This window comes from Leucoraja erinacea, chromosome 13 (genome assembly GCF_028641065.1).
Source record: "Leucoraja erinacea ecotype New England chromosome 13, Leri_hhj_1, whole genome shotgun sequence".
Lineage (NCBI taxonomy): Eukaryota > Metazoa > Chordata > Chondrichthyes > Rajiformes > Rajidae > Leucoraja > Leucoraja erinaceus.
The window spans coordinates 38,848,360-38,869,396 of NC_073389.1; the positions used below are offsets into that span (position 1 = coordinate 38,848,360).

Below are 21,037 nucleotides of genomic sequence, written 5' to 3' on the forward strand. Positions count from 1 at the left end.
GGGAAGTACAACGGGATCTGGGGGTCCTTGTCCTTCAGTCAATTAAAGTAAGCATGCAGGTACAGCAGGCAGTGAAGAAAGAGAATGGCATGTTGGCCTTTATAACAAGAGGATTTGAGTATAGGAGCAAAGAGGTCCTCCTGCAGTTGTTTAGGGCCCTAGTGAGACTACACCTGGAGTATTGTGTGCAGTTTTGGTCCCCTAATTTGAGGAAGGACATTCTTGCTATTGAGGGAGTGCAGTGTAGGTTTACAAGGTTAATTCCCGGGAAGGCGGGACTGTCATATGCTGAGAGAATGGAGCGGCTGGGCTTGTATACTTAGAAGGATGAGAGGTTATCTTATTGAAACATATAAGAATATTAAGGGTTTGGACACGCTAGAGGCAGGAAACATGTTCCCGATGTTGGGGGAATCCAGAACCAGGGGCCACAGTTTAAGAATAAGGGAGAAGCCATTTAGAACGGAGACGAGGAAACACTTTTTCTCACAGAGAGTTGTGAGTCTGTGGAATTCTCTGAGGGCGGTGGAGGCCGGTTCTCTGGATACTTTCAAGAGAGCTAGATAGGGCTCTTAAAGATTGCGGAGTCGGGGTATATGGGGAGAAATGGGGTACTGACTGGGGATGATCAGCCATGATCACATTGAATGGCAGTGCTGGCACGAAGGGCCAAATGGCCTACTCCTGCACCTATTGTCTAATGGCTATTATCAGCCATGTTCACATTGAACGACGGTGCTGGCTCAAAGGGCCGAATGGCCTACTCGTGCACCTATTGTCTATTGACTAAATACCATACATCCTCTTTACCATTGTATCTACTTGTGATATTACTTTCAGGGAGCTATAGACCGGGACCCCAAGATCCCTCTGTACATCAATGCTGTTAAATGTCTTGCCATTAACTATATACTTTCTCACAAAGTGGAATATCTCACACTTGCTCATATTAAACTCCATCTGCAATTTCTGAAGCAGATCTATTTCCCACTGTGTACTTTGACACCCCTCCTCATTGTCCGCATGTTACAATGTTGGTGTCGGTTGCCAACTTACTAACCAACCCATCTACATAAAGTATGTGTCCAGTAATTTTACCTTATTCAGGTGCAATCTGTGGGTGTTAAACAATTGCACTATGATCTCTTTACCTCTGTAATCAAATATATTGTTCTAAAAGTTAACATAACATTTTCCGGCGGCACTAGGCGGTTTGCCTCCATAATAATGATAATATAATAATATATTTTATTGTCATTGCACATAAGCACTACGAGATTTGGTATGCACAACCGATGTCATAACATAAATAACTAATACAATTTGGGTTTAGATATTGATATCCCGAGAACTTGGATTGTAATAGTGTAATAAACATGTGCATAAACACAACCAGGTCACTTTGTAAATTCCTTATTTGTAAAGAGGAGTCTTGAACACACTGTGTCTTTACTACTATTTATTGATAATACACAACCGTGGCTGCTCTAGCTGTGCGTGGTCTGTCACAGAAGCTAGAGAGAGATCAATGGGTGGGGAGGTTGCAATTATACTTCTGATATGGGAAGTGGTTAGTAGTGGTGCGGTCACTATATTAAAGGTACATGCACATGCCATCTACATCCTTCCCCTTGGAAACAAAATACAGTAGTGACGGGACGACCAAGTCTCATGCGCTACGAGCAGGTAAGCAAACAGTTGAACAAACAGATGAGCAAACAGCTAAGCAAATTCACCATAGCGGACAGGCGGCTTAACCAGCCGGCCGGACCGGGTACGCAGCCCGCCATCTCCCCCCTCTGCAGGAAGAGCAGGAGCGGAGCGGGAGCGGGTGACCGAACCGGGGATCCTGGAGGAGAAAGAGTAGGCGGAGGCAGAGGGAGGGGATGCAGGCGCAGCAGCGGGTGGACGGGCAGGGGAACGAGGGCTGCCAGGCGGAGAGCGGGGCTGGAAGAGCTGAGATGGCAGGGACCGAGGCATGCGTGGGGCGGCAGGCAGTGTGGCGGACAACGAAGGGGAGAAAGGGTCGGCAGGCGGTGGTGGGGGCTCGTTGACAAGCCGCAGATGTTGGCGGGACCGGCGGTAGATGGTACCGTCGTGGTCGACCAGGTAAGAACGCGGCGAACCAGCATCACCGACGACGGTGGCAAGCTTAGGAGTGAATGGAGGAGGACTGCATCCGGACGACTTGGCCGGGGAACAGACGCGGTAGGGGACGGCAGGACTGGTCGTGGGAGCGCTTTTGCACTGCGTGCTTGTGGGCAATGCGCTCCTGGACAGCAGCAGGCTGGAGAACTGAGGGCACGAGGGACTGCTGGGTCACAGGGAGTGGAGGTCTCGTGGTGCGAGCCATCAGCCGCTGTGCTGGCGAGCCCAAGGAAGGGTCGCGGGAGATGTTTCGAAGATTGAGGAGGGCCAGGTAAAAGTCGGATTCAGACAGTCTGCAATGCTCCAGCAAGTCCTTAGCACTGCAGACAGCGCGCCCCGCCAGGCCATTGCTTTGCGGGTACTCTGGACCGCTGGTGTAGTGTCGGAAGCGGTGACCAACGGATGGTGGTCGGTCTCGATCGAGTTGTTGCCCAGAATGTAGTCCTTGAACTTAGAGCAAGCAAATACCACGGCAAGCAGTTCTTTCTCAATCTGAGCGTAGCGCTGCTCGGCCGGGGTCATGGTGCGTGACGCATAGGGAACGGGCAGCTGCAGGCCATCGTGGAGCTGCAGGCAGGCGGCACCAAGTGCCCTGGAGCGATGCCCTGGAGCGATCCGAGTCGTTTGTATATGGTGTGGGTGAAGATGCTCGAGACCCGGTATGTCTTATGGCTAAGTTTACCGTGATGTGCGACATCCCCACTAACTGCATTTTAGAGCATTTTAAAATGTTCTAGTTGGCGGCGCGACTCACCCGTTGCAGCGGCCCCTACAGCCTGCCTGTCTTTTTTTTATTTTTTGTCTAGTTAAATGTAGTGTTGGTGTTTTTTTAATACTGTTTTTAAATGTGTACATGTGGGGGGGCGGGGGTGGGAGGGGGAAACTGTTTAAATCTCTTCCCTGTCCGGGAGACCCGACCTTTTCCCTGTCGGGTCTCGGTTGTCGTTGGGGCCTAGCACCGTGGAGCAGCCTCCAACTTGAACGACCCGGGGGCTCGGGAGACTGCGGAGCTGCGGATCTGCGGACTCACCATCGTGGGGCTGACCGGCCTCGGAGCGTGGGGAGCGGTGGTGACTCGCTGCTGCAACGCGACTCCTGGGGCTCGGAGGCTCCAGCAACGCAGCCGCAGGTCCGGTGAACTGGGACATCGGGAGCTCGCGGGTCCGGGGGGAGAGACCGCTTCCCGGAGCTCCCACAACGCGACTTCTCCAGCCCGTGTCGCGGGGTTGGAACGACCCGGACCGGGACCGTACATCACCTGGCGCGGCTTTATGGCCGTGGGACTCACCATCGCCCGTGGGGGTTCCAACCTTGTACTTTCAGACCGGGAGCGGGGCAGTAAATCGCTCCGCGCGGCCTAAAATGGCTGTAGGACTTATCATCACCCGCCTGGGGGCTTGGACATCGGGAGAGAAATTGAGAACAGGGGAGAGAAAAGACTTTGCCTTCCATCACACTGGCTTCACTGTGATGGATGTTTGTGTGAATTTAATTGTGTGTATGTCTGTAGGACATTGTCTTTGTTTGTATGGCTGTGGAAACAACATTTCGTTTGAGTCTCACTGGGGCTCAAATGACAATAAATTTGTATTGTATTGTATTGTATTGTATGTTCAGCCGGCGTCAGATCCCTGGAGAGTCAATCAACAACTATATCGCCGCCTTGCGACACATGGCCAGGCGTTGTCGCCTGGATGCTCTGACCCCCGATCAGGTGACCCGGGACATCCTAGTATAGAAAAATAGAAACATAGAAATTAGGTGCAGGAGTAGGCCATTCAGCCCTTCGAGCCTGCACCGCCATTCAATATGATCATGGCTGATCATCCAACTCAGTGTCCCGTACCTGCCTTCTCTCCATACCCTCTGATCCCCTTGGCCACAAGGGCCACATCTAGCTCCCTTTTAAATATAGCCAATGAACTGGCCTCAACTACCCTCTGTGGCAGAGAGTTCCAGAGATTCACCACTCTCTGTGTGAAAAAAGTTCTCCTCATCTCGGTTTTAAAGGATTCCCCCCTTATCCTTAAGCTGTGACCCCTTGTCCTGGACTTCCCCAACATCGGGAACAATCTTCCTGCATCTAGCCTGTCCAACCCCTTAAGAATTTTGTAAGTTTCTATAAGATCCCCTCTCAATCTCCTGAATTCTAGAGAGTATAAACCAAGTCTATCCAGTCTTTCTTCATAAGACAGTCCTGACATCCCAGGAATCAGTCTGGTGAACCTTCTCTGCACTTGCCTATCTTCAATGACTGGTGTACCATGACACCCAGGTCTCGCTGCATCTCCCCCTTTCCCAATCGGCCACCATTTAGATAATAGTCTGCTTTCCTGTTTTTGCCACCAAAATGGATAACCTCACAAGTATCCACATTATACTGCATCTGCCAAACATTTGCCCACTCACCCAGCCTATCCAAGTCACTTTGCAGTCTCCTAGCATCCTCCTCACAGCTAACACTGCCCCCCAGCTTAGTGTCATCCGCAAACTTGGAGATATTGCCTTCAATTCCCTCATCCAGATCATTAATATATATTGTAAATAGCTGGGGTCCCAGCACTGAGCTTTGCGGTACCCCACTAGTCACTGCCTGCCATTGTGAAAAGGACCCGTTTACTCCTACTCTTTGCTTCCTGTTTGCCAGCCAGTTCTCTATCCACATCAATACTGAACCCCCAATGCCGTGTGCTTTAAGTTTGTATACTAATCTCTTATGTGCGACCTTGTCGAAAGCCTTCTGAAAGTCCAGATACACCACATCCACTGGTTCTCCCCTATCCACGCTATTAGTTACATCCTCGAAAAATTCTATAAGATTCGTCAGACATGATTTACCTTTCGTAAATCCATGCTGACTTTGTCCAATGATTTCACCACTTTCCAAATGTGCTGCTATCCCATCTTTAATAACTGACTCTAGCAGTTTCCCCACTTCCGATGTTAGACTAACTGGTCTGTAATTCCCCATTTTCTCTCTCCCTCCCTTCTTAAAAAGTGGGGTTACGTTTGCTACCCGCCAATCCTCTGGAACTACTCCAGAATCTAAAGCGTTTTGAAAGATTATTACTAATGCATCCACTATTTTGGGAGCTACTTCCTTAAGTACTCTGGGATGCAGCCTATCTGACCCTGGGGATTTATCGGCCTTTAATCCATTCAATTTACCCAACACCACTTCCCGACTAATCTGGATTTCACTCAATTCCTCCAACTCCTTTGACCCGCGGGCCCCTGCTATTTCCGGCAGATTATTTATGTCTTCCTTTGTGAAGACGGAACCAAAGTAGTTATTCAATTGGTCCGCCATATCCTGGTTCCCCATGATCAACTCACCTGTTTCTGACTGCAAGGGACCTGCATTTGTTTTAACTAATCTCTTTCTTTTCACATATCTATAAAAACTTTTGCAGTCAGTTTTTATGTTCCCTGCCAGTTTTCTTTCATAATCCATTTTTCCTTTCCTAATTAAGCCCTTTGTCCTCCTCTGCTGGTCTCTGAATTTCTCCCAGTCCTCTGGTATGCTGCTTTTTTTCTGGCTAGTTTGTACGCATCATCCTTTGCTTTGATACTATCCCTGATTTCCCTTGTTATCCACGGATGCACTACCTTCCCTGATTTATTCTTTTGCCAAACTGGGATGAACAATTTTTGTAGTTCATCCATGCAGTCTTTAAATGTCTTCCATTGTATATCCACCGTCAACCCTTTCAGAATTAATTGCCAGTCAATCTTGGCCAATTCACGTCTCATACCCTCAAAGTTACCTTTCTTTAAGTTCAAAACCATTGTTTCTGAATTAACAATGTCACTCTCCATCGTAATGAAGAACTCAACCATATTATGGTCACTCTTGCCCAAGGGGCCACGCACAACAAGACTACTAACTAACCCTTCCTCATTACTCAATACCCAGTCTAAAATAGCCAGCTCTCTCGTTGGTTCCTCTACATGTTGATTTAGATAACTATCCCGCATACATTCCAAGAAATCCTCTTCCTCAGCACCCCTGCCAATTTGATTCACCCAATCTATATGTAGATTGAAGTCACCCATTATAACTGCTTTGCCTTTGTGGCACGCATTTCTAATTTCCTGTTTGATACCATCTCCAACTTCACTACTACTGTTAGGTGGCCTGTACACAACACCCACCAGCGTTTCCTGCCCCTTAGTGTTTTGCAGCTCTACCCATACCAATTCCACATCCTCCAAACTAATGTCCTTCCTTTCCATTGGGTTAATCTCCTCTCTAACCAGCAACGCTACCCCACCTCCTTTTCCTTTCTCTCTATCCCTCCTGAATATTGAATATCCCTGGATGTTCAGCTCCCAGCCTTGGTCACCCTGGAGCCATGTCTCCGTGATCCCAACTATATCATAATCATTAATGGCTATCTGCACGTTCAACTCATCCACCTTATTGCGAATACGGTATATGGCCTTCTAGATGTAAAGCTGAGGGCTGAACCTGTCTCTGGATGAGGCTCTGCACGCCTCCCGCATGGCTGAGGCTGTCGCCTCGGCACCGTCGCCTGCTGATCATGAGATTAACTTTGCCAGTGCTGCTGGCCGCCGGCGGAACGCTGGCCCGCCACGGCAACGGGGTTTCCCTGCACCCGCGGGCGGCAGCCCACGACGTTGCCCCAACTGCAATTTTGCCTCCCATCAGTTTAATGTGTGCCCTGCCTTGGGCAAGACGTAATTTTTGCAGGAAGTTAAACCATTTCTCTGCAGCTTGCCGCTCCCGTGGGAATCCGGTCCCCGCTCCACGGAGAATGTTAAACAACCTTGCTCAAGCTGGTAGCGAGCTTGGTTCCCAGCACCAGCTTGACGAACTCCCTTTGTCTGACACCAGTTCATCCCAGGGGGAGACCAGCATTTTTTCACTCTTGGATGCACATGCCTTCATAACGGACCCTTCGGTTCGGGTTACTGTCAATGGTTCGACCTTCTCCGCGAAGCTCGACACGGGGGCCGTAACCAATGTAATGTCAACAAGCCTTTTCAAAAAGATAAGAGCTAATGAAATAGTGACTGTTGACAACTCCCGCCTGCATGCCTACGGGGGAGGCGTGCTCGTTCCTGTGGGAAAGGCAACCCTGCACTGCAAGGTCCTGAAGGCCTCTCGGCCCCTCACTTTCTACCTGCCAGACTCTGACAACGTTACCTTGCTGGGTGCCCAGGCGTGCCAAGACCTCGGTTTGGTCTCCTTTCACCGTGATATCCACCAGGTGCGGACCCTCATGGACCCCCTGCGGGAATACCCCGACCGTTTTGACGATAAGCTGGGCAAGCTGCCCAGCTGCTACAAGATTACTGTCGACCCCAGTGTTGAACCTGTGATCCGCCCGCTGCACCACGTCTCCTTCTCCTTCGGACAAGGTGGAGTCTACGCTGCTCAACATGGTCACCATGGGCATCCTGAAAGAGGTGAGCGATCCCACTTCTGACACCATGTAAAGAGGAGCCTTGAACACACTGTGTCTTTACTACTATTTATTGATAATACACAACCGTGGCTGCTCTAGCTGTATGTGGTCTGTCACAGAAGCTAGAGAGAGATCAATGGGTGGGGAGGTTGCAATTATACTTCTGATATGGGGAGTGGTTAATAATGGTGAGGTCACTATATTAAAGGCACATGCACATGTCATCTACATTATTGAAGTCAATAATTCATAAAAACCAATGTTTCATAAAGTCACACAACACAGAAACAGGCCCTTTGGCCCAACTTGCCATGCTGACCAAGAAGCCCCAGCTACGCTAGTCCCCATGTCCTGTGGTTGACCCATATTCCTCTAAACCTTTCTTATCCATGTACTGGTCCAAATATCTTTTAACAAAGTTAGTTTGAAGAAGTCACTGCCAAACTATCACCAGCACATTTCCTACAGCACCAGATGGTCAAATACTCTCAACTACAGCTTCTCCATCATCAAAATGCCTATTATTCCATCCCTACTTTAGCTTGATTCTGTAAAGTTTGACACTGCATCGTGTACCAATCTATAAAACCCACTGCACGTACTTGCCTGGGTGACTGCAGCAACATCATCCAATCTCACCTCTATGACCAAGGACAAGGGTCATAGTGAATAACCATTCCTCACCAAGCAGAACATCCCGACTTGGAAATATCATTATTGCCAGATCAAAATCCTGGAACTCTTGACCCAATATCATTGCGGAAATATTTTCATCAGAACGGATAGGACAGGTTTGGGGGATATGGACCAAACGCCAGCAGTGGGACTAGTGGAGATGGGACATGTTGGCCAGTGTGGGCACGTTGGGTCGAAGGGCTTATTTCCACACTGTATCAGGCTATGAATCTAATGACTGCAGTGGTCCATGGCAGAGGCTCACTACCAACTTCCCTCAAGGATAATAAGGGATGGGCAATAAATGTTGGTCTTGCCCACAATGCCTAGATCACAAAACAAAATATATTAAATTTTAAAAGAATGGTGGGGGGGGGAGTGGACCACTCCAAGGTTTTAGAAAGTTATTTTATTTTGTTAAAACAGACCATCTGTTGCAAATTAAAATATCAAATAAAAGCTTAGAAAAAGCTTAAAAGCGGGAGACAGAAAACTGGGTCACAGTTAGGAAGGGCAATGGGCAGAGGCAGGGACTGGTGAGTACCCCGGGGGCTGTACACCTTGAAAATAAGTACTCATGTTTGAGTAAGGGTGGGGGAGACAGCCTACCTGGGGGCAGCGACAGCGGCCGGGCCTCTGGCACAAAGACCGGTCCTGTTGCTCAGAAGGGCGAGGAAAAGAAGAGGAGGGCAATTGTAATAGGGGACTCTATAGTCAGGGGGTCAGATAGGCGATTCTGTGGACGTAGACAGGAGACCCGGATGGTAGTTTGCCTCCCTGGTGCCAGGGTCAGGGATGTGTCTGAACGTGTCCAAGAAATCCTGAAATGGGAGGGAGAGGAGCCTGAGGTTGTGGTACATATAGGTACCAATGACATAGGTAAAAAAAGAGAAGAGGTCCTGAAAGAAGAATTTAGGGAGTTAGGTAGAGAGTTAAGGAGAAGGACTGCAAAGGTAACAAAGTCAGGATTACTGCCTGTGCCACGCAACAGTGAGAGTAGGAATGGAGCGAGGTGGAGAATAAATGTGTGGATGAGGGACTGGTGCAGTGGGTATGGATTCAAGTTTCTGGATCATTGGGACCTCTTTTGGGGAAGGTGCGACCTGTACAGAAAGGACGGGTTGCACTTGAGGGGGACCAATATCCTGGCGGGGAGATTTGCAAAGGCTACTGGTAGAGACTTTAAACTAGTATGGTTGGGGGGAGGGACTCAAATTGGGAAAGCTAGCAGTCAGTGTGTAAGGCAGGAGGCAGAGAATGGTAGCACTCTGACCCAAAATGTAGGGGAGAGAGAAGAAAAAGAAAATAAACAGAGAATAAGAGATGGTGCGTTTCTTAAATGTGTATATTTTAATGCTAGGAGCATTGTAAGAAAGGTGGATGAGCTTAGAGCCTGGATTGACACCTGGAAGTATGATGTTGTGGCGTTCAGTGAAACATGGTTGCAGGAGGGCTGTGATTGGAAACTAAATATTCCAGGATTTCGTTGCTTCAGGTGTGATAGAATTGGAGGGGCAAGAGGAGGAGGTGTTGCATTGGTTATCAGGGAAGATATTACAGCAGTGCTTTGGCAGGATAGATTAGAGGGCTTGTCTAGGGAGGCTATTTGGGTGGAACGGAAAGGGTTAGAAACATTTATAGGGGTGTATTATAGACCGCCAAATGGGGAGCGAGAATTGGAAGAGCAAATATGTAAGGAGATTGCAGATATTAGTAGTAAGCACAAGGTAGTGATTGTGGGAGATTTCAATTTTCCACACATAGACTGGGAAACATATTCTGTAAATGGGCTGGATGGGTTGGAGTTTGTAAAATGTGTGCAGGATAGTTTTTTGCAGCAATACATAGAAGTACCTACTCGAGAAGGGGCAGTGCTGGACCTCCTGTTAGGAAATGAGACGGGTCAGGTGGCAAAGGTATGCGTTGGGGAACAGTTCGGGACCAGTGATCACAATACCATTAGTTTCAATATAATTATGCAGAGGGTCAAAACTGGACCTAGGGTTGAGATTTTTGATTGGAGAAAGGCTAACTTTGATGAGATGCGAAAGGATTTAAAAGGAGTAAATTGGGACAGTTTGTTTTATGGGAAAGGTGTGGAAGAGAAATGGAGTACATTTAAAGGTGAAATTTTAAGAGTACAGAATCTTTATGTCCCTGTTCGGTTGAAAGGAAATAGTAAAAATTGGAAAGAGCTATGGTTTTCAAGGGAAATTGGACACTTGGTTCGGAAAAAGAGAGAGATCTACAATAATTATAGGCAGCATGGAGTAAAGGAGGTGCTTGAGGAGTATAAAGAATGTAAAAAGAATCTCAAGAAAGAAATTAGAAAAGCTAAAAGAAGATATGAGGTTGCTTTGGCAAGTAAGGGGAAAGTAAATCCAAAGGGTTTCTACAGCTATATTAATAGCAAAAGGATAACGAGGTATAAAGTTGGTCCATTAGAGAGTCAGAGTGAACAGCTATCTGCAGAGCCAAAAGAGATGGGGGAGATATTGAACAATTTATTTTCTTCAGTATTCACCAAGGAGAAGGATATTGAATTATGTGAGGTAAGGGAAACAAGTAGAGTAGCTATGGAAACTATGAGGATCAAAGAAGAGGAAGTACTGACACTTTTGAGAAATATAAAAGTGGATAAGTCTCCAGGTCCAGACAGGATATTCCCTAGGACATTGAGGGAGGTTAGTGTAGAAATAGCAGGGGCTATGACAGAAATATTTCAAATGTCATTAGAAACGGGAATAGTGCCGGAGGATTGGCGTATTGCGCATGTTGTTCCATTGTTTAAAAAGGGGTCTAAGAGTAAACCTAGCAATTATAGACCTGTTAGTTTGACGTCAGTAATGGGCAAATTAATGGAAAGGATACTTAGAGATAATATATATAAGCATCTGGATAAATAGGGTCTGATTAGGAACAGTCAACATGGATTTGTGCCTGGAAGGTCATGTTTGACTAATCTTGAATTTTTTGAAGAGGTTACTCGGGAAATTGATGAAGGTAAAGCAGTGGATGTTGTATACATGGACTTCAGTAAGGCCTTTGACAAGGTTCCTCACGGAAGGTTGGTTAAGAAGGTTCAATGGTTGGGGATAAATGGAGGAGTAGCAAGATGGATTCAACAGTGGCTGAATGGGAGATGCCAGAGAGTAATGGTGGATGGTTGTTTGTCAGGTTGGAGGCCAGTGACTAGTGGGGTGCCACAGGGATCTGTGTTGGGTCCACTGTTGTTTGTCATGTACATCAATGATCTGGATGATGGTGTTGTAAATTGGATTAGTAAGTATGCAGATGATACTAAGATAGGTGGGGTTGTGGATAATGAAGTAGATTTTCAAAGTCTACAGAGAGATTTATGCCAGTTGGAAGAGTGGGCTGAAAGATGGCAGATGGAGTTTAATGCTGATAAGTGTGAGGTGCTACATCTTGGCAGGACAAATCAAAATAGGACGTACATGGTAAATGGTAGGGAATTGAAGAATGCAGGTGAACAGAGGGATCTGGGAATAACTGTGCACAGTTCCCTGAAAGTGGAATCTCATGTAGATAGGGTGGTAAAGAAAGCTTTTGGTGTGCTGGCCTTTATAAATCAGAGCATTGAGTATAGAAGTTGGGATGTAATGTTAAAATCGTACAAGGCATTGGTGAGGCCAATTTTGGAGTATGGTGTACAATTTTGGTCGCCTAGTTATAGGAAGGATGTCAACAAAATAGAGAGAGTACAGAGGAGATTTACTAGAATGTTGCCTGGGTTTCAGCAACTAAGTTACAGAGAAAGGTTGAACAAGTTAGGGCTTTATTCTTTGGAGCACAGAAGGTTAAGGGGGGACTTGATAGAGGTCTTTAAAATGATGAGAGGGATAGACAGAGTTGACGTGGATAAGCTTTTCCCATTGAGAGTAGGGAAGGTTCAAACAAGGGGACATGACTTGAGAATTAAGGGACAGAAGTCTAGGGGTAACATGAGGGGGAACTTCTTTACTCAGAGAGTGGTAGCTGTGTAGAATGAGCTTCCAGTGAAGGTGGTGGAGGCAGGTTCGTTTTTATCATTTAAAAATAAATTGGATAGTTATATGGACGGGAAAGGTATGGAGGGTTATGGTCTTAACGCAGGTGTATGGGACTAGGGGAGAATGCGTGTTCGGCACGGACTAGAAGGGTCGAGATGGCCTGTTTCCATGCTGTAATTGTTATATGGTTATATGGTTATCAACAGAGCACTCATGTAGAGGGAGGCAGAGTTAGCGATTCAGACTATCGGAAAACATTTATTCATTTTGCACACCTTCACATTTGGAAAGCTTATATACAGCATAAACACTGTCACCAGCATAAGCAGTATGAAGATGGGACGCTGTAGGGAGATGGCAAGAGACATTTGTCGTGCAGCTTGATCCATGCTGGAAGGTTGCTATGCTCCAATGCATAATCAATCCACGTATCCTTCTCCCGGTAAATCTGCAATTGAAAAATAACAAATAATCTTAGGATCAGGAAATCATGGGAATCTACTAACGTCCAATTCAATCCCAAGTACCATCTTGTCTGTAAAAGATTCGGAGAAACAATATTAATGCCAGGCTCTGTCTCAGAACCAGTAAGGGTGGGGACGTGGGAATAGGACGTCATTCAGGACTAGTCAGTCGCAATTCAGCAGTAGAAAAATATTGTCTGATTAAAGAGCACGAGGAACAAGGTTGATCAATGACAACGCATACGTGACTAAACCTGATGAAATTAATTACAAAAATAATAGAGCAGAGATGATAGAGAAAGCAGCTGAAGTTAATATGAATTCTTTATTAAAGGATTGCAAAAGATAGTACAACATTGATCAACCATCAATTAGATTGATCTTTTGGAATCACACTTCACACACAAGGAAGCAGATTGTGGCTGTTGCTTTTATGAGGAGAAATGAAGGGGAGCTGAGAGCTAAAAGGAGAAATGTTTTACATTTTGGTCTGTTCTGCTATTTAACTAAATTATGGCTGATCTTTACTCAGATTCGCTTAAATGCACTTTGAACATATTCTTAAACACATACACCCATTAAACACACAGTCCTGAACATTGTATTTTAATTCCACATCTCTCCCATAGGTAATGCTAAAAATTTACCATCTGCTAGCTGAAGAAATGCCATCTCGAATAATATACCCCATTGTTTCAAGACTGTGAACTGTGAGTTTCTAAACTCCACAGCCAGAGGGGAATCTACTCTGTCATACCCTACAAGAATGTCATACATTCCAATGAGATGGCTTTACACTTGTACCGAACTCTTGGAATAAAAGGCAGCATACTGCTTGCCATATTGCAGTTGGAGAGGCAGCTGCATCTGACTCATGGGAAAGCCTTGCAGTGCTCGAACATAGCAGTCTTGTCCAACTCAAGCTGACTGCGCTTGGAGCATTTAGCTATGAAGTGCTGCCCTATCTACTTCCCTGGGGAATTCAACTCCATCATCCTTAAACCCCCTTTTCACGGTGCGACTTGACGCAAGAGGTAACCAGAGTTTGACATTGTGGGAACCTCGTGCGGTAACAGTACGGCATTCGTGGACCACCGTGGCGCTAACGGTAGGTAATCGTGTAACTTGGGTACTCGGGAGAAAATTCAAACATGTTTGAATTTGTCCAAGAGTGTCTTGTGCACTTGTGGCTGAGCATTGCAACATTTTATGAACGAAGTGTCCCGTGCGATATCCATAGTAACTCTTGCGGTCACCGTGGGAACTCCTGCGAACGGTGAACCCGGAAGTTGGATAGAGTGAATCCAGCCAGTTTGCTATTTACATACAAATCTAATAAAACTAGCTAACAAACATTTCATTAATGTCAGTGTGTCTCTTTTTGTCTGAAAGCAGTGTCTAACTGGAGGAACTCCGCGGGCCAGGCAGCATCTACGGAGGGAAATTGACAGGCGAGCCTTCCCTCAGGCTGCCTTATCTCTCTACCCCCCCAACTCCCACCCACACACACAAATGCTGGAGAAACTCAGCGGGTGCAGCAGCATCTATGGAACGAAGGAAATAGGCAACGTTTCGGCCCGAAAAGTTGCTTATTTCTTGTGTATGTTTCGGAAGGAACAGCAGATGCCGGTTTAAAGAGAATGAGTTTGACGGCAGGCAGCATCTTTGGGGAGATGGAATGGGTGACATTTCGGGTCGAGACCCTTCTGATATGCTGCTTGTCCCGCTGAGCTACATGTTGTGTCTATCTTCGTTTTAATCCAGCATCTGCAGTTCCTTCCTGGCCGAACCCGATTGAAAGATGAGAGGCTGGGCGATAGAAATCATTAAATGAATTAAATAACTAGATACCTGTCTAATCGTATCTACGGGATTGAACAGGCTAGATGGAGGAAGAATGTTCCCGATGTTGGGGGAGTCCAGAACCAGGGTCCCAGTTTTACAGTCTACCGTGTGAACTCTTTAATTACAGCGGGAAACCTTCAGTTTCCCAGGGGGTCGGGACAGGACTGGAGTTGGGAGGGAAAGGTGGGGGAGTCGAGGGAGAGGAGGGGGAGACAGATGGGGGTGTCTTCATTTACTGGCGGTGGGTGTCTGTCACTGAAACAGGCAGGTAAGATTTCGCATCCACCTTGTGTGTGCCTCTCTCTCTCTCTCTCTCTCCTCCCTCTCTCTCACACAGGCATGAATGGAGGAACTCCGCGGGCCAGGCAGCATTTACGGAGGGAAATGGACAGGCGACCCATTCTTCAGGCTGCCTTATGTCTCTCTCCCACCCAACTTCCACCCACACACGCGAATGCTGGAGAAACTCAGCGGGTGCAGCAGCATCTATGGAGCGAAGGAAATAGACAACGTTTCGGCCCCGCTGCACCCGCTGAGTTTCTCCAGCATTCGTGTATGTGGGTGGGAGTTGGGGTGAGGGGGGGGGAAGAGACATAAGGCAGCCTGAAGAATGGGTCACCTATCCATTTCCCTCCGTAAATGCTGCCTGGCCCGCGGAGTTCATCCATTCATGCCTGTGTGAGAGAGAGGGAGGGGGAGAGAGAGAGAGAGGCAGTCCTGGTCAGTCCTTTGAAGATAGACACCAGTTGCTTGGAGCAACTCAGCGAGACAGGCAGCATCTCTGGAGAGAAGGAACGGGTGGCGTTTCGGGCTGAAAGTTTCTTCAGACTGAAAGTTTCACCTCTCAGTAGATCATAAAATAACAAAATAATCACGGTCAATGTGAGATACAGTGTTTATTCATATTTGACAAAATAAAAAGACGACTTCTTGCACATATTGAGAGAAGGTGCATCACACCAAACAACATTTGTCTAAAAAAACACAGATTATTCTTCAGCTCATTAAAGAGCTCGGGTGAAAAAAAAGAATATAGTGTATGACAACAATAACATCATTTGTGCCACGTGATTAACTACACTACAGTCCACGATGTTCATTCGGGAAAGATCGGGAGACGGACAAGTCACTCGCACAAATGACATAATTGCCGAGTACCGTGGGAACTCTTTACTCTACCCCCGTTATATCGTGTGATATCGTGCTAGACCACGACCACTCCACTCTGGCTACATCTTGCGTCAAGTCGCCCCGTGAAAACGAGCCATGACTGCAGTCAACATAATTCCCCCTTTCTGGCTTCCGGTTAGCACTGGAAGAGCAGCACATCCTGGTCAACAAACACAGTACGGTGCATCCCAACACCTTTCTCATCACAGCCTGAGATTTCAACAAGGCTGGTTTTGAAAAAGCCCTTGCTTCCTGCAGGGTGAAACCAAGTAGTAGCTCAATGCTTTTTAAGCTTGCTTCGCAAGAGAGAACATCGATGTGCCTTCTCGTGGGGCCCCATAGTCTCAGACGACATTAATCTCACATATCAAGGCCAATGTCAGATCCAGAGAAAACCCAACGCAGTCACAGGGAGAGCGTACAAACTCCGTACACACACCTCCCGTAGTCAGGATCAACACTGGTCTCTGACGCCAAGGCAGCAACTCTACCGCTGTGCCACTGTGCTACCCACATCAGTCATTTTATGCATCCAGAGATTAAGGAGCTTCTCAACCTTATCAGAACAAGAAGTTCTTGTCACTGCGGACACTCAAATTCCAATTGTGTTCACAGTCAATTTAAACTGTTAGCAAGCAATTGGCACCGCATTTTTGCCTTCCTCTGACTTACAGGATTTCCTTAATGTAGGTCAGGGACTTGAACCTTTGGGTGTGATATTTCAAGCATGCTTAAATTTTCCACAGGTAATCGACTGGGATTTTGGCACCAAGTCAATAATCACTTACCATATTAATAAGAAGCAGAGTATGAAGACTTGAAACAACAGAAAGGGAACATACCGTGATCATTAAATCTCAGATTTATACTCCTGGGTCACTCAAATACACTATTTCATCCAGGAATTGCATTAAGTGATTGGCAATGGTGTTCAATTGCCACGTTCATTTCACTGGGGATTTTGAACGTAGCTGGTAGTAGGAACTGAAAATGCTGGTTTACAAAGAAAGACACCAAGTACTGGAGTAATTCAGCGAGTCAGGCAGCATCTGTGGAGAACAGGTATAGGTGACACTTTGGTTTGGGACACTTCTTCACACTGATCAATGGTTTGGCAGCTAACGAAGCTCATTTAGCCTAAAGAGTCCTGACCCAAAGCATCGCCTATTCATGCCCTTCAGAGTTGGTACCCGACCCGCTGAGTTACTCCAGCACTCTAAGCAAACTTCAAGTATCTGCAGTGTCCACAAGCTCATTTATATACAAATCATTCCTTCCATGGTCCAGCACACACAACTCTTATTACATCTAGTCACTTGCAACCATTAAATTAATTGATTATTCATTCCGGAACATAGAACAGTACAATAACAGGCCGTTCAGCACACAATGTGCATGCCAAACATGTTGCCAAATTTAGCTCATCTCCTCCTCCTGCACATTATCCATATCCGTCCTGACCACAAAGACAAGAGATATACATGGGAGGCGCATCGTACAATCCCACGAGAGTGACTGTACCTTTCCAATTTTTCAGCTTTACCCAGATTGTCTTCCTGAAGGTCTTCTCTAAGTGTTATTCTCCCCGATTAGTTGAGTAAATCCACCACCTCTTTTACCTCCCTCTATCAAATTCGAAACATCAAAACCGTGCAATGATGACCCTGTTGTGTCCGTCTCGCAACCAAGTCTCCAAAACAGCCACAACACCAGTGTTCCCAGCACTGATCCAGGATCCTAGTTCAGTGCCTCTTAAACTATTTCAGTGTCATTCACCCTTGAGTCTTTATCACAAAATTTAATTCACCCTCGACTAAATTTCCTTATGTTTTTTGGTAATTTTCGTCATAATCTCCCTTGTGTATAATTTTATATATAATTTATTTTGTCACATGAGCAAAAAAACATGAATTAATTAATTCTCCCCAAAATAATTTAATTCACCCTTGGGTGAACCATTCACCAGTTTAAGAAGCACTGTAGTTCATCTGCTTTAGCCACAATACTCCTCGTGTTGAAATAAACACACTGCAGACCATCAGTTTCACCATGTTCCTTGTCCACTCTCTGCCTGACCTTCCTTTGAGACTTACTGGTCATAACCTCCAGCTTCATACATTCTTTCCAATTTTTGACATACTGCTCTGGTACCACTTCCCTGTCTCTGCCTCTCTAGTTTAAACCCTCCCAAGTAGCACTAGCAGAACCTCCTGCAAGGATGTGGGTTCCCCACCAGTTCAGGTGCAACCCGTCTCCCTTGTACAGATCACCTCTGCCCAGAAGAGATGCCAATGGTCCAAAAATCTGTATCCCTGCCTCCTGCACCAAATCTTTAGCCACTCATTTGTCTACCCTATCTTCCCATTCCTATCCTCACTTGCATGTAGCACCTCAAGGTCCTGCTTCATCACCTTTTGCCTAATCCCCTATATTCACTCTGTAGGACCTCATACCTTTTCATACCCATGCCATTTGTGGCCACGTGCGCGATGACTCGGGCTGCCCACCCTCTCCCTTTGAGAATGTTGTGCAGCCACTCCATGACATCCTGGACACCTGGCATCAGGGTGACAACACTCCATCCTAGAGTCCCGTTTGCAGCCATAGAATCTCCCGTCTGTCCCTCTAATACCTAGTACTTCACCTTCCCTGCTGTGCCTCAGTTAGGCCTGTTGCCACAGACTGACTGCTGCTGGTGCTCTCCCATAAACAGTCACCCCCTCCCCAACAATATCCAAAAAGATATACCTGTTTGGAAAGGGAATGGCCACAGGGGATTCCTGCATTCTTTGAGTACTCCCATCTGCATACTACCTGCATCTCAGGTAAGACCACCTGACTATAACTCTCATTCTTCCCTCATGCTTTCACTTCCCTCTCGCGGTTAGTAAGGAGCTGCAACTGGACGCACCTCCCACGTGCGAGATGCTCAGGGACACTGGAGGTCTCTCTGACTCCCTGCATTCTGCAGGAACATACCAAAGCCCTAACTGCCATTTTCACTGCACGACTGTTAGGCTCCCCCTCTCTGGTGAATGCTATGTATTTACCTTTCTCTCCCGAGTACAGGCCTTGTGGCTGTGAGTCTGGAATCAAGGGTTTAAAAGGCTCCTGTACCCGATTGGCCAAGCAGCGTCAGGTGACGGGTGACTCATCTGAAGGTTAAATACCAGAGTTTCCCAGGATTCTCTCTCTTCTTCGTCGACCCTGCCTTGTGAGCAGTCTGCTGGTGTGAGCTGAGGAAGGCCTGGCCACATGGCATAGATCTTTGTGTACTTTCACCATTCCTCCCCTCTAGATTCCGTTGAGGCTCCAGAAGGGAGCAAGCCCGGACTCGGAGTCATTAGCAGGCGCAACCTGTCCAGTGAGTATATAGTATAATAGAATTGTGCTCCTGCCTGTGGAAGCAACACCTGGCTCAGGATTGCGTTATGTATCTCCCGCTCAGCAGAGGGGAAGCAATACCTGGCTCAGGTTTGCGTTACAATATCTCCCGCTCAAATGAGGGGAAGCAACAACTAGTTCAGGGTTGCATTCTTTTATCTCCCGCTCAGTAGAGGGGAGTACTGGAGATTATTACATGTAACTAACTCTGACTATGGGGATATCGACAAGGAATTCGAATCCCCTGAACTTATGGGGGATATGTTTCAGTTTAATCATATGAAGGAGTTCCGGCTCTTGTCACACAATTTGCCATCCCTTTGGGGATAGGAGATCCACTGGAGGAGATCTGGCTAAGAGCACGAGTGATTTAGCTTCTCATCAACTAAGAGAGGTATGTGGTGGATATGGCTGGGAAATACACCAGTCCAAATGAACTGCCAGACTTTGGATGTTCCAAAAGTCAATCTCACCATTTGGGATATCTCAGTGGTGATACGTGGGCAAGAATTAAAATTTCAGCGTATCCAAAGAAATGAGTTGGATGATCAGCCATGATCATATTGAATGGCGGTGCAGGTTCGAAGGGCCGAATGGCCTACTCCCGCACCCATTTTCTATGTTTCTATTAACTGATGCCATTTCAGCCTTTGCAAGGGCAGTAGATGGGTTCAGCTTTTGATAGTGCAGAAGATGCTTTAGCACTTCTATGTAATACACAGTTGAAGCTAAATTGCGTTCGTAAAATGCTTTAAGGCCTGAGGTAATTCCCCCCAAAATTGCTCATTTATGCAGGGCCAGTAACATGCAGCCTGCAATGTATCTCTTCGGAGAGGACTTATGTTAGCAAGTTTAAGACTTGCACGGAGAAATTTAGGCGGCTGCGGGGGTGGTGGAACCAACCTATGTGGGTAGGGTTCCAGTATCCGGGCGGGCATATCACCTCTATATATGTAAACTAACAGCTAGAATCGCTGCTCTGAGGTTGGTTGGAACACCAAGCCTACTAAATGCAGACCTAGCCAGAAGCCTTTGTTAGGCCCAGGGCCATCGCGCTCACTGTGGTGAAGAGAATGTGTTGTGCTCACTGGCAACTGAGATAGGTTTTCCAGCCAGAGGACTGTGGCAGAAATTCCTGGTTCAGGGTTGCATAATGATATTTTCCACCCTGAGGGTGATTCTGACTGTGAGGAGTTGACAGGAAACTCGTATTCCCACACCAAGCGGATGCTATGCTTCAATTCTAGTCGCATAAGGAGCTGATGTATGTTCTGATGCGGTCAGACACTGGAGGTTGTAGGTTAATGCCATCGGTTGAGGCAAAATCAAAGTCGAAAGGCTTTAACCCCAGAAAGTTATGAGATTTCTCAGGGAAGGATTCGCCTTTACAAGGTCAGTAGAGGATCTTCTGTGTTATACAGTCTAAACTCAATTCTGTTAAGATTGTATAGGCCTGAAGCCTATCCAATAATACACCTTTTCAGGGTAAACTTCCGTTTCCCTGCATACTTTTCAGCTCTACCCTAGTGAGTGGCAGATACCCCTCCACGGAGGCTGGTTGGAGCAACAGGCCTACTCTTCTATCAAAGCCAAAGGGCTTTTTATCTGCAGGGTCAGCGCTCACCATGGTTGCTGTGCTCTCTTCATGCTCACTACCGTCCCCAGCGTATGATGATATCTGTGCAATGGGACAGAGCAAAGTCTAGGATAAGCTGACTAACAGAATCTTCTTGGTGGATTTATAGCAAGTGCTTTCTCAGAAAGTACCTTGATCTCATCTTCAGTCATCGTCTGTCTTGTTATGGACAGCAAAGCAACAATGGGCTAGAGGTGGTTTGAGCATGCAAATGTTATTACATTATGGGAGCTGCTGTCGATATTCAAGTTGGGGTTCTACAAACAGGTG

General features: G+C 46.6%; 1 protein-coding gene across 2 annotated transcripts in view; it reads right to left on the reverse strand.

Moving 5' to 3' along the window:
* The window catches only part of LOC129702890 (NXPE family member 3-like), a 54,754-nt gene that overhangs the window by 10,278 nt on the left and 23,439 nt on the right, over positions 1 to 21,037 (reverse strand). For both annotated transcript variants that reach the window (XM_055644965.1, XM_055644964.1), the window contains one exon: positions 12,544 to 12,716. In XM_055644965.1, coding sequence (XP_055500940.1) covers positions 12,544 to 12,657 — 114 coding nt within the window. In that variant the 5' untranslated portion in view covers positions 12,658 to 12,716. The remainder of the gene's footprint in view (positions 1 to 12,543; positions 12,717 to 21,037) is intronic.